Source organism: Danaus plexippus, chromosome 17 (assembly GCF_018135715.1).
Source record: "Danaus plexippus chromosome 17, MEX_DaPlex, whole genome shotgun sequence".
Classification (NCBI taxonomy): Eukaryota; Metazoa; Arthropoda; class Insecta; order Lepidoptera; family Nymphalidae; genus Danaus; species Danaus plexippus.
The window spans coordinates 1,093,132-1,107,463 of record NC_083548.1 but is presented as its reverse complement, the minus strand read 5'-3'; the positions used below and the strand labels follow the sequence as shown (position 1 = coordinate 1,107,463).

The 14,332-nt window shown below is 36.1% G+C and overlaps 1 protein-coding gene across 1 annotated transcript in view; it reads left to right on the top strand.

Annotated features, from left to right (window-relative positions):
* The window catches only part of LOC116771458 (ski oncogene), a 31,569-nt gene extending 20,914 nt beyond the window's left edge, over positions 1-10,655 (top strand). Inside the window, exon 2 of the mRNA XM_032663302.2 lies at positions 6,805-10,655. Within this exon, the coding sequence (XP_032519193.2) occupies positions 6,805-7,269 (465 nt within the window). The 3' untranslated portion in view covers positions 7,270-10,655. The remainder of the gene's footprint in view (positions 1-6,804) is intronic.
* The last annotated feature ends 3,677 nt before the right edge of the window (positions 10,656-14,332 follow it).

Here is a 14,332-nt window from a genome sequence, read left to right as displayed (position 1 = left end):
AAAACCATCAAGTCCTTTCTCGGAACCGAAGGAGTCAATGAAAGTTGTTGACGAAATAATTGTTGATGGGAAGATATCTCTTTGATCATTCTAGTGTTACTTCAAGCAACACGATAGGAAACTTTTTTTATATCTCTTTATATATATCAAAACTTCCTAAATATGAATAAAACGTTAAACTTTTATTTATTGAACGATCAAATATTTACGTTTCAAAGAAACGTCGGCTTCGGATTTTATAATGACATAAAACAAATATTTTTCCCGCTGGCCGCGGACCAATATCTAAGATGGCGGAAGTTGAAAACAAAATATTTTTTAATTGATACCGTGAATTGGCGCTGCCATCTCTGACTCAATGTTTATCTCCAACTTTAGAGAATAGGAATGGAAACCACGTGCAAATTGTTTTTCATGATAAAAGTTTGTCACGATATTTATGTAAATATAAAGTATAATATTTCATAAATTAATGTGAAATAAAAAATAATTAATCAATTTCATATAGATATAATAAAAAAAAATGAACTAAAAATCTTGAGACGAATTATCTTGTACCTACTGTATAGTGTTGTAACTTGTAACATATTAATAAAAAAGTTATGTCGGCTGAATGCAGTCAAAACATTCTCATATATGGTCTGTGCGATACGAACAGTTAGTTTTTTAATGCCGATCATTGTTCGTTCATAATCTATATAATTTTGACCACTTCAATATGTCGAAAATAGTACTATGGTTTCACGTTAAAAAGAAGGTTCACTTTTCTATAAAAATATTATTTTAATATACGACCGTGCTTTTCATTCCTTTGCGTTCGCAATTACTGGAAAAAATAAATTGGAGGGCAAATTACGAGCACAAATTACTATTCCCGGATAACTCCGATATTTTTTATATATTTTTTTTTAGAACCGTAAGATATCCAATTACGTTGAAAGCGCCCCAAACTAAATTACAGCTCCGACTGAGGATTTCCTCCGAAAGTTTGCAATTATTATTTCAATTACTATACTTGTGAACTTTGACCTTTGTACCTTAGGATTTAGGAGTACTTTTCTGAAAGGCGGGCAGCAATTATAGAGATCTCTTAGAATACTTTTCTGTTGTTGCGTCAGTCGTCACAGTTAAAAGATATATTAAATCAGTATCACTTGACTTAGGGTCCCTTAAGGTTTTTCATTCATGGATTTTCGTATAGAAACGTGTCTCCGAACAATAAACAACATGTTTTTTTTTAAATTAAGAACACTCCCATAACAGGTATTGGTTCCTTAATTGTAAATTTAATTCCAAGAAGGTTCGCTAACAATCATCCGAATGCCGATATCATTGTTTTTAATCTGTATAATCAATAATCATCATATATGGGCTCAATTGTAAGTTTACTGTTTGGAGCCGACATTTTATTTTGTCATTGACCCAAGGGTAGGCATGTAGGAAACACGTGTAGGTATCAGACCTTGAATACATGCATGTGTTTTATTTGCATTTATTTGCCGAAGATATTTCAAAATGTCTAACGTTTTTATTAAGTGAATTATAAAAAGGTATAAATAGTGTCCCTTGTCACATTATTACCATATTAGCTATTTTAATTGAATATACATAAACGTATATGTTAAACACGCGAACAGTTAGTGACGGTGCAGTTCACAGATAAGGTTATCGGTAGCCGGTTAAAATGCCGGTTTATTTTAAACCATAGAGATCTCGACATGTTACAGAACTCACTTAATCTAATTAAACAATCCAGTACAACTAAAAATAACAATATAATGATCGAGGCCGTTGGCATTTAGACGCTCGGATCAGATATGCAAAGTGGCTGTTAAAAAGCACGTCCATGTAATAAAAATAAATATAGCTTACATAGAAGGTTGACAAACAGATTTAATGTTCTAACCGTTCGAAATTTTTTAATTTTATAATCTATGATTCAGATATTATTTGAGTATATTTTTATATTATCTGTGTCGTATGTCAAAAAGCATTTTTTTATTAACTCGCACAGAACTATGATGAATCGATCCTTTCAAAGCTGGAACCCCTTAAGTGAATTTCGTTTAAATTAGAGACGTTTCAGGAAATCCATTTACTGGATTACTTCGTACACTATAGATACGAATTCAAAATGGGTCTGTCAGTTTGTTTTTGCGAATTATATCAAACGATGTCGTCTATAGTATTACGATTTAATGGCTAGAAAGTGAAAGCCTGCGCGTTAAACCTATATGGAAAAATATGTGGGTAGTTCCCCACTCACATTCTTTCACACGATTCAAGACTTTTTTCATCTGACTTAAGTTCCATTTTTGTATGCTACATCCGTTCCAATGACTTAATCCCGAATGAATGTACGTCAATGACTCTATTAAGTTAGTTTTTTAGTTAAAAGGTAATTTTAACGTTAAGTATAAATTGAAAATGATATTAAATTATAAAATACAATATTTATAACACATTTTCAGTATTCAATTCTTCCCAAAATTACAATGTATTCCTTAAGATGTATTGGAATTTTTTTATCTTTTAGGCAACAATGCCACGTAAAAAGCTATCTGAATGAAAATTTTCAAGAGTACATCTATATTTAGATACAAGTGCAGATATTCCATTTTATTAGAAAGAAATTACGATCTATCATGAAACTGTAGTTTAGAGTAACAAAAAGTTTGATTATACGATAAATATTTAAAAATATATATTATTAAAAAGAAAAAATACTCATAAAGCGAACAAAACTGCAAGCAAAACTAATTTATAATAATTGTCAAAACAGCGTTTAAAATGTCATCAGACAAGAGGAATGAAAATGGTGAGTAAACGTAGGTAGCGCGTAATGGTTGTGAGATCATTAACATCTGAGATTCTCCGTAGTGAGGTCTCTGGTGAGGCTGGGACGTTTATTGTTGAGAATACTCCTCTGCACGAGATGAGCAAGGAGAATGAAGTTAATGGTAGATAATTAGGGCTCTATTTATTACACTCCGTTAAATCTCCCGATACGTTTCTTTATGTAGTTATCGTCTATGATAAATAAATTATTGAAAATTTAATAGTATTGTAACATAAGCACTTCCTGTTTAGAGGGATGCCGGTCACTCACATTGTAGAGAAAATTGTGTTTAAACAATAAACTATTATTATTATTAAAAACACGAATGATCACCTAAAATAATACAAATCAATTTTATAATGGTTTTGGAATCAGACCAAAAACCTTCGTGATCTATACATTATAATTTATAAATATTCTTACTTATATCATTCAACAAGTATCTCGCGATGTATCAGGAAGAGAGAATTTGCTACTAATGTATTTAATTAGTACATTTCTGAACGAGAGACAAAAATTAACAATAAATTAATAATGATAGCTAAAAAACATGTTTCTAATAGTTTTTCAAGCGACTTCCTCAGCTTGGACTTCGGAATCAGAATCAAATAGATATTTGTAAAATATGTTCACAAAATGTAACCACATTTATAATCTGCGTGACGTAACTTTGATACAGCTATGTCTTATTCTGATACCTAAACTACATACCTGTAAAGTTTTATCTAAATCCGCTCAGTAGTTTTTGAGTGAAAGAGTAACAAACATACATACGCCCAAACAGTCGCATTATAATGTTAACAAGACGAAAAACATTAAAGGAACCACGAAACAAAACAAACGGGATATCTTGAGGGACAGATGAAGAATTTACATCAGTTAAGGAATGTTCTATGAAAAACAAATTATCTCGTTGGATTAAAAAAATATAAGGTATCATTATAACATGTTGATACATAATTAATAATCTAATTATTTTGCAATAGATTAGTTAACTAAATTGTCCATAGTTTGATTGTTATTCCTATTACTGTTTCAATACAGGCGTATTCGTGCCAACCCGATAAAATTGAATATGTCCGTCGTTTGAAAACATTCGCCAAAAGCCCCCATACATAATTCATAGAAGGCTCTAATTCATTGATTGCGTTGTGTTATACTACACAAAATACTACGTCTCGTTTCCCGAGGCCGGTACAGAGGAATTTGGCCGGCTGCCCTATACTAATAAGTCGCAGCTTTCGTTGAAGTTTACCAATTTGTTATACGCACGCCGATACGTACGCTATGCTGTGGTGGTAAGGTCGGTTTTCGTCTGATCGGATGGCCGGTGGGTGTAAACGACCTTGGCTGCGGGGGTGTGAGGGTGAAGCGCCGTCTGACCCCCAGGGTGTGGATGCGTCGCCGGCTTGCGTAATATTTATATCGAGCTGAACCTGTGATTTCTGGGCGTGGAACATGATGCCGCAAGGCTATTTTCTAACGCCATTTAACATCGAGGACGAGACAAATAACGTTTCCGATACAATAATAACATCGAGCGATCTCACATGCCTTTACGGTTTGCGAGGTCTGTATAAACGGCTTCGTTATTATACTTAACGATCTTATTATTCATATATATAGTCTTACTGGTACTTAATGTATATATTAAATTTAATCTCAATACTTAAATGATTTCCTAAAACCCTGATTGAATGTCAACAGTAATATATCTGTATTATACGAACACACAAATAGTTCCCGTCTTGCTGAAACTAATGTTTAATTTTAAAATTCAACGCAACAAAATTATCTTTTTGATTATAACGTAGCATATAATAATTTATATCACATCAAGATAAAATATAGATAATGAACGAAAAACTATTGAACGTTCGCACAATGACAAACAAAGGTGAACAAAGCGGAGAACAATATCAGATAGTGTCAGATACATCACCTCAGACTGCACGCAGACTTGTCTTGACTCCTGTCATTGATAAATATGTATGAGGATTATATAAGTAGTAAATAAATTATTTATATATTACAATATAATTCATCGTTACCGGATGTCTACTATTGCGACATAAATGGTTCGTTATATGCGTAAAATGCAATAAAAAATAAATATTACATTATATAAGAACTCTTTGAATATCATTCATACTCTTTGAAACTTGAACTCCCGATCTATGTCTTAGTTTTTGTGTCCGCGGCGTTTCAGTACGCGTGCTGTACACGATTCCTGTTAATGAGCTAGCACACTATAAAACTGTAATGGCGTCTAAAATAAACGTTCCATTGAAGAATAGCCGTAAACACGTCTGGCTACGTAATATCAAAACAAGCCTCTAATTAAATAACCGACGTTTCGCAGACGCTGGAATTCGCGCCGTTTTGCTACTGTCAAAACAAATGTCAATGCAGGGCTGGCGGGAAAATAAAACAAAAATAATGATTATAGGTAAACAATAAAAACATTAATAATAATCAATTATAATAAATCCTGTACATTTTAATATTGTTTTTAATATAACAGTTTCTTATACTTATTTTATTATAATTTATTTGTAGTCAATTTATACAGATAATATCTAATAGCTCTTTCATACTTTTAAAGGAGGATATATATATATATATATATATATTTATTTATTTATTAAATCCAAATTATTATTACCTTTGTCGCAACAGTCGCAGCCCTAAAAATTTGTTTCACAAGCAGCTTCTTCAGCTGTATGGAGAATGTTTTACTTATTTCATTAATAATTCTATTCCGACGTTGAATCGAAAATAAATTGAATGTATTTAAAACATATATTTTAAATTCAATGAAGGAGTAAATAAAATCAATACAAGAAGCAGCAAAATAATAAACACCGACGTTATCAGCAAATGTTAACTCCGTAACGATAACATGAATTGAGTGCGTCACCAGACGATCATTGATATGAAAATATCTATATAAAGATAGAGGAATATTGCTTTTACTCATACAAAAAGCAGAACTCGAAAGTTGAGTTAAAAAAAAGTACAAAAGACTTTTTTAAATTATAGTCTTAAAACCTCGCGAATTAAGCAGGTTATTTACAAGGAACGGCACGTGCTCAAACAGCCGCTGAATTACTAGCAACTAGGCCACGTGAGCTCTAACCTACCATCCACATTGACCTACCTTTCTTTGCTTCACCTACTTACAACGAGATCTTGTGCACTGGCACAGCGAGTACCCGGGCCACATCCCTATTATGATTTAAACACGCCTATTTAACTAGACCGTCTCTTAGAAATATATTTTTACACAGAAATTACGGCTTAAATTGATGCTATTACAGAAAAGTATGAGTTTCGAAACATTTGTTTGTATTTGCATTTAGTTATGCTGTTAGTTAATAGCAATTAAGGTAATAAATTGTTGCTGGCAGCACTATTGCATGGAGAATAAAAAATCAATACTGACCATAGTTGACGGTACTCAACGGAATAGAGCAAGAAAGCCAGTTACAATAATTGTAGCTTTGTTATACAAGTGTCCGTATCGTCTAGGGTTCGTCTGCTCCCCGCGACCTACATTCAGCCACCGCGACCCCTGCTACCTCAAACCACGGACTCGCGAGCTCACAATGACGGGCCGACCCCCTGACATCCAAACCCCCACCTCCCCACCTCTATTACGTAAGACGCGTTTTCGAGATTACATTTTGATTTTCGTTTTATGCATCCACGTTCTTTGTTATATACAAGTCGTCAGATGTCACCCGCGCCAGCTTTATAATGTACAAGCCGTGGCTTTTAATAAATAGGTCGTGACATTGTTTACGATGACGTCACACAGGGTCGAGGCGTGTCGAGAAAGCACAAAGATTGTGAGTCACGAGGTGAAAACATATGTGTAAACAAAGACCATCGCCGGCGTCCGATCGATTGATGCCTTGAATTACGTGAACCGAGTATCTGATGTCGATATTTTTTAATTCCAGGTGGTGGAGACGATAGTGTGCAAGACCGAGCCTCCCGAGTCGCCTCCCAAGAAGACGCGCGGCGAGGATTACAGCTACGCGATATATCTGGACCCGTACGCTCATCTGCGGTATCGGCCGTCCTTCAGGCCCTGGGGCAAGAGGGAGCCCGAACTGCAGCACCCCGAGAGGGTGGTCCGCGTCGCCGACTGCAGCCGCTTCGAGCACGACTTCCAGCCGAACGTGGCGCTGAAGCCGCTGACTCCGCCCGTCGACGACGTCACTTCCTCCACGTCACCTCCGCCCTCCGAACTCACCGCCCGCCTGCTGGACGCCGAGGCCAGGCTGTCGGAGAGGGAGAGGCAGCTGGACGACCGGGAGGCGGAGCTCGCCAGGAGAGAGCTGCGGCTGCAGGAGAGGGAGAGGGAGATGGACAGAAGAGAGAGAGAGATGCAAGATAAACACGAGCCCTCGGAGCCTTGTTGACCAGTGACAGTGACAGCTGACAGCTGACAGTACAAGTGACGATCGGATACGAGCACGTTATACAATAGTTTAGTACGGTGTACATAATCACTCGCAAGTACAGTAATCGATGTTTAGGATTTTTTTTGTATCTATACAGTTTTTTTCTCGTAGTCTTCGATGTGTGCCATTCCGTAGGTACCGTTACCTTACGTAACCTCCATGCTTTTCGATGATAACATAATACTCACCTTATAATATGATAGCGTAGCCTACGACCGTAAGCATAATTTATACAGGGTTATTTTTTAAGCAGCGGTTTCGGAACGTTTATTTATATATTTTTTTTTAATGTTCACTCTCGTTACCAAATAGTTTACGACGTAACACTTATTGTAATATACGGTTGGACACCTCGATAAATAACTCTGTATAAAGACCTCATTTGTACCAAATCAAAAATGTCCGTCTTCATTGGAAGGTCGTCACGTTTGCAGTACACAGAAACTATTGTACATACCTATTGTAGCGGACATGTTTCTGTCGGAAGGGACGACGCGATAACAGAAGCGAATATGTACATACTTGTGTAAGGTTAAAGTAATTCATATTTAAAACTCGGCCTAAAACTTGTAATGGACTACAGAATTTTAGATTTAAAGAAGCTGAGACATCAAAGCTGTCGTATGAAAGGGGCACTCCCGTATCTACCTCATTGTATATAAAATATTTGGCTAAAATAAAATTAAGCGGATTTTCATTTAGGACCTAATTTTGAGTCTGTATTTTGGAGCAATAATTTTTTGAAAGGAAATACAGTTTTAACTCTCACTGCCTGAATTAATTCTAGACGTGTCTTTACACTTTATACTCTGCGCGACCCGGTCATCGCGCGAGTCATCACGCGAGTCATCACACGAGTCATCATCACAACCTATTTCTATTACGTTCAGCGTCCGCCGCGCCGGCGACTGCACTCCTGGACCGAGCGGCGCTCTCGTCGCGTTCCTCGTGTTCCTGAACGTCACCGGTTCGCTTCGGTGGAAGCCCTGACTGTGATCGTGTGTCGCCGCTCCTTATTCGCTCGGTAGCTCTTTATTCGTTCGGAATACGCTGGAGAGACTGGATCGGCTCGTTTGTATTGTGAAAGTTATATTTATCGGATATAATATCCGATTGGTTCAGTAGTTGCTACTTCGGTTCCCGGCGAGCGCCGGGGGTAGGTTTAAAACGTGAAATGTGATTTCACTCTAAGAAGTGACTGTTTTATAGTTTGGCAAAGCTCAAACGTCTGTAGACACTACGTTTTTTTTTACGTTCGTTTTATTTCCTCTGTGCGATGTCACGCCGTAGGTAGTTGTGATGTATTCAGTAACGTATAAGACGGTACCTCTAGTCAGGGAGTTTTCATGAAAGTAATAAATTACCATTTACTTTAATATATTGTAACAGGGACGGCTGGCGGGGATAACTTATTTTTAACGTTTATAATGATTAGATTCAGTGTCGGTGTGTAAATTTAGTTAAAACTGAAACTTTTCTGTCAATGTCATTTTTTTTTTTATTTGATCACGTCTTTTGGTGCTATAATAATTTCGGCTTGGCTAACTTAGCGGTAAATGTAAATATTATTATATAATTTACTATTTATTGGTATTTCGTTTTTAATATTGTTTTTTAAAGACAAAGTTGTTTTTTTTTCTATATATTTTTCCGATCGATGTAACAGTATATATATATTTCGGCCGCGCAAAGACGAATAAACACTATTGTATAGAGGTTAACGAACACTGCCATTACACTTTATCACAGCGATGGCTCTCACGGACTCGTTACTCGACACCCACTAGAGCAGTCCGAGGTCGGACGTGTTTATTTGTTTTTGATAAAGGAAATTAAATTAAATCAGTGTTAATACGTAGATTGTATCGTCGATGGAAAGGTTCCGCTCTCACTGTCTCCGTGAAGGTGCTAGCGCTGTTCATTACTCGACGTGTAAATAACAGCTAATGAATGAGACAAATGTCACCGCTGTGGAGCTGAGAGAGTTGTAAATATGAGCGTTTGTGAGTCTGTTGTGGATAGAGTAGTTTAGACGCTGAGCCCGACCGACGGCTGGGACGCCTCGGTGCCGACGGTTATACTAGCGGCGGTGTAGACTGGGGTTCCAGCGATCGTTGGCCAGGGTAACGAACACCTGTGATCTCAATGTGTGAATGTAAACCTGTTTCAATGAGCAGTCGCAAGTGGCTCTATATTTTTATAATTTATTAACATTAAAATCATCCGCGGTTTATAAAATAGATCATAGATCATGTGTGATCGTTTTACTTATTGTCGTTTGACGGATTTAAGACACTAGATGGCAGCTGCAGGCAAATATCCTCCCTGATGTTTAAAACGTTATATAATTTATTGTCCTCGTTGACTTTTCACTAATCATTTATCACGTATTATTCTTGTATAACAAATATTCAATATAAGTTCAGAGAGCTGTTTTCTTGTGATTTTCTCAATGACTTTATTATCTGTATTCATTTTTTTTTTTCATAGCTATTGAGCGTAGTATAGTGTAATGTGCCAATTATGAACATCCTCATCAGAGGGGCCACAACGATAAGTAAAACGGTTAACACGAATAGTTGAACAACTTTAAAAATATCCATATTTTCACGGCATTCGTTTTGTACAATTTATTTAGAATGTAAAGTGACGTGTTTATATAATAATATTGTATGATACATCATGCTTCATGTTCGACAAACAAAATGAAAACGCCATCTATCTGCGAGGGTCTGACGTGAATTGTTGTTTAAAAATCAAGTCCTCGGAAGTCGAATGCTTTTCTTGCCAAGAAGAATGAGATTAAAAAAAAATTTAATGGAAAAAGTAATTTTGAAATTCTTGCCTTCATTGAGTCTGAACATCGTTTTATTTACGTTTTCGTAAAGAAGATAGAAAATGCACACTTGAATAGAAAATTTTAAAAGACCTAAGTACGTGAAATTCAAACCTCGACCGACAGATGGCGTTGCAATAAATGTTGCAATTCAACACAAATGTTATTAAATTATTTATGAAACATATTATTTAATAACGTTTAATATTAATTTTTATATAAAAGTAAATGTAACGAGCATAATCTGCCGCGGCTGTACGAGTTGGGCATCTTGTTTATGTACTGTGTGTGTTCAGAAACGACGTCAATAGACGACCTCAATACACGTGAGCTTCCACGTCCGTCGGAAGTCGGAACAACAAGACAGATCGTATATTGTAATGTACCTGATAATTAGAATGCTAAGTTATAAATAATGGTTCTGTTGTGCACACATAGTCGTAACCGATGTGTGTCTGCTGGGAAGGCTTGACTACCTTGTGGAGCAATAAATGGAATAATTTTCAAATTGTCTTATTTATTTAACGGCTAGCGGCTAGCTGGCAGCGGGAAACTGCTAACTCATCTTCGCTTGTAACATTTTTGCTCTAGTCTGCTTTAAAAATATTATTATACATTGAATGCATATTCTGCATCTGTATTAATTGTTATTCTGTCAAAACTTCTATAAGTGTAGAGACCTCATATAATCCTAATAGATGTGTTTGTTTGTAGGAAAAATTACGTATAAGTATGTGCGTGTATATTTACAAAAGTAAGCCGTTAGAGACCTTGACGAAGCATAAGGTGTGGTGGATATTACAAATTATAAGTGAAAACCTACTCAAGGATGCAAAAATACACACTCCCGACATTTCGGTTACTTTGCAGCAACCGTGATCACGGGCAGACGAGAGCAAGTCTTTTTGATTTCTCAAATCCAATTTGTTGACGTATGAATTAATTGTCATATAATTATATTTTGGACTCCAACCATCTAAATTCAAGGCATCTCCAGATCAGCTGGTCACTGTCCCCTATGAGCCATACTTAGACAAGGACAAGACCCAAGCGTTTATAGTTTGGATGATGGTATTAGAAACTTTCAGTTAGATGAATGGAACTGATGGGAGTCATTGTTCACACTCTATGGAAGCATGGAACGCTGGGTTTACGACTGGCGAAGGTTACAACCAGTTTTTATTTAAGCGACACAGCCGATACATCCGAGGGATGGTAGGTACAGGCATCCCCACAGTCATTGCTGTGCACCGTGACTGGAGTATAAAAGCTTTTTACCTGATTTTAGTACTTCGTATGTTCGGTCCAAGTTTGTTTACATTTAATAACTCGGCGTCAACTGAAGTGGATCTAACAACACTTCCGTTTGAAGCCATACTTTTTCTATGGTAGTACCTAATGACCCGGAGTAGAGGACAAAATTCCACCACCAGCCGTATGTGATGCAGTCCGCCTTGAAACCTTAGCGCATGCTTTTGGCTCTAAAAGGTTTTAAATGTTTTAGTTGACCGACATCGCCTGAATGACTCCACTTTGAGGCATGAGGAACTGTTTCAGGGAGATTTCTTTTCACGCCTAGCAATATTATGAACTGCTGGGCAGACTCGGAAGCCGGTTCGTCCTAGAGCATACTTTCTCCAAATCCACGTAGTTGGGAAACTTGTCAAAGACAAGCATTGTATGATATAGGTGACTTTATCGGTTCTAGTAGATAGTTATTATAACATGAAGTCACAGCATCACTACAACGAATATATCCTCTTATTTATAAAATAAAACAACTTTTTGACAAACGTTAGCAGTGGAGAAACACCGAAACATCGGTACAAAACTTTTTTAAAGAAACCCCTAGCTGTAAAAGTCAAATATTTTAATAAACACTTCTCCCAAAAGCAGAAACATACCCTCTACTTCTTGTTATTCCATATAGTGTGATTAACCAACGGAATTTCAAGATATTTTGTCCCAAATAACCGCAAAATAATACAAGATATCGTTTTGACCCATCTCTAAGGCATGAAATGAAATGTCAAGACAAATACATACATACATGGTCAGTTAGGTACATAACAAACGCAAAGCAGGATTAAAATGCTTGTCTTATGTTATACAGAAATTGTATCATGGTCCTAACTTCTAGGATTAATTAGTCACCTCAATTGTACGACGCTTGGCAATATTTCTGTATCTTTGTAATCAGTACATACAGAACGCTATTATTATAATATCTACAGCCAAAATAACCTTCTCTATTCTAATTTTTAATCATTCTGCGTACTTTTAGTTTAGATATATATTAAAATTTTGTTTATATTGGGCTTTTTAGTCGAATTTTTACATATAATTCGTCTAGCCATAAGTTCTGTTACGGATGGAATGTATTATTTTTAATGAATTAATTATAATTTTATTTAAATGAGTACCAACGGCTACATATTGAGGCTACGTTCGCTACAACTGACCATTTGAAATCTAGAGGCTAGAGGTCCGAGCTAGATGAGGGTCCGTCTTCAGCTCTTACAAGCTTAGGAAGCTCGTGAATTGTGACAGGTTAAAACTCTTGCCGGGCATTCCAGGGCATATTTTAAAAACTGGTTTTGTGACTCCCTGATAAGACATGCTCCACCACACCACACTCTTGTATATCGACGATAAGCGCCCAGCTTCAGGTATTGTTTTATAACACTCGCAGAGCCCTGTCGGAAACCTTCATTCCTCAGGATAAAACTATTGCTTCGTAATGGAGTTTCGGTCCCTGTGGAAAAAGTCTTATAAATTCTGATACAAAACAGCTAACTGGGTATCAGAATTTGAAAGTTAAAAAAATATTTATAAGATTGAAAAAATTTTCTGATACAGATTTCTATAAGAATCTATCAGTTATGAGAATTTATGAGACCGTTTCCACAGGGGTGACTTGTAGTTTTACCAGAATTAACAGCCTCTGTATTTCTAACATCACTCGGCCACCCGATCTTTTCTAGTCTTCAACAGTCAATTTGATAATACGATCTACGAACGTATGCTCTTGCGCTGAGACCATGCATTTCAAGTAGCTGGACTATCAGCGCCGGATCCATACCAACTTTGCACAAAACGATCATCATTGTAATTTTATTTTCTTTAACACCTCATTCCATATTGTTATGTGATAATGAACACAAAAAACCTGTGAAATGGCGCAAAAACGACAGCAGCTTTTAAAATAATATACCGTCTTCCAAATTCAAAAAATTTAAAAGTTAAAAAAGAGAAAAGTTTTTATGTAACAGTAATTATATATGGCCAGACAAGTTATAAGTACAGATATGGTTAGTTACATTTAAATATCATACTACTTTACAAAATTGTGGCTTTTTCGTCATTCAGATCCATCAATGTGATCCATATCCGTATCTTACAACGGGACAAATATTAATTACGTCTACCAAACGTAACAACGTACAGCATAAGTATCTTATTCTATAGTTCTTCTAAATTTTACGTTTTTACAATAAAGTTTACAGGTACGTTATATAAACGCTGAAACAGGGCCTATAATGATAGCACTGGTACAGTCAAAAGTGTTTACAGAGTTAATTTTTTTTTTATGAAACGATTGGAATTTAAGTTTCAATACCTCTGTTTATTTTCCACGCAAAAACGTATACATTATGTCGAATAATAACTTGAGATCGTCTCAAAAATACTTTTAATTAAATAAGAGAAGGTTTCTCGCCAGCCGAAACTTTTACCGAGTACATTCCACTGTGTTTAATATTTATTATAAATTCTGTTTGAAATTATTACTTAAAAAATAGAATTTAAAATAAAGCCAGACAACAAAATGGTTAAGGTTTTATTAGAATAATATTTTTTTTACAAGAATAAAAAAAAAAAAAATTTGGATTTACTACGCGATTGTTTTTTAACTACATACAAAACGAAGCCTAATTGGGACCTAATTGGGAATTGGGTAAATGGGATTCGAATAGGGATCTCAATGGTAACTCACGCCACCACCCTATCCAGTTACCTACCGTTGGCAAATCTTCGTCACAGAGAGCACAACACCTTTGTGATGCTAACTATCAAGTAGCCGAGCTGCAGCATGTAAAACATGTGCTCACCAACAACCTGCCAGTGCCTCGCCAGCATCGCAAGAAAGATTTGAAGCCACCTACAGTTGAGCGACAACCTGCGATA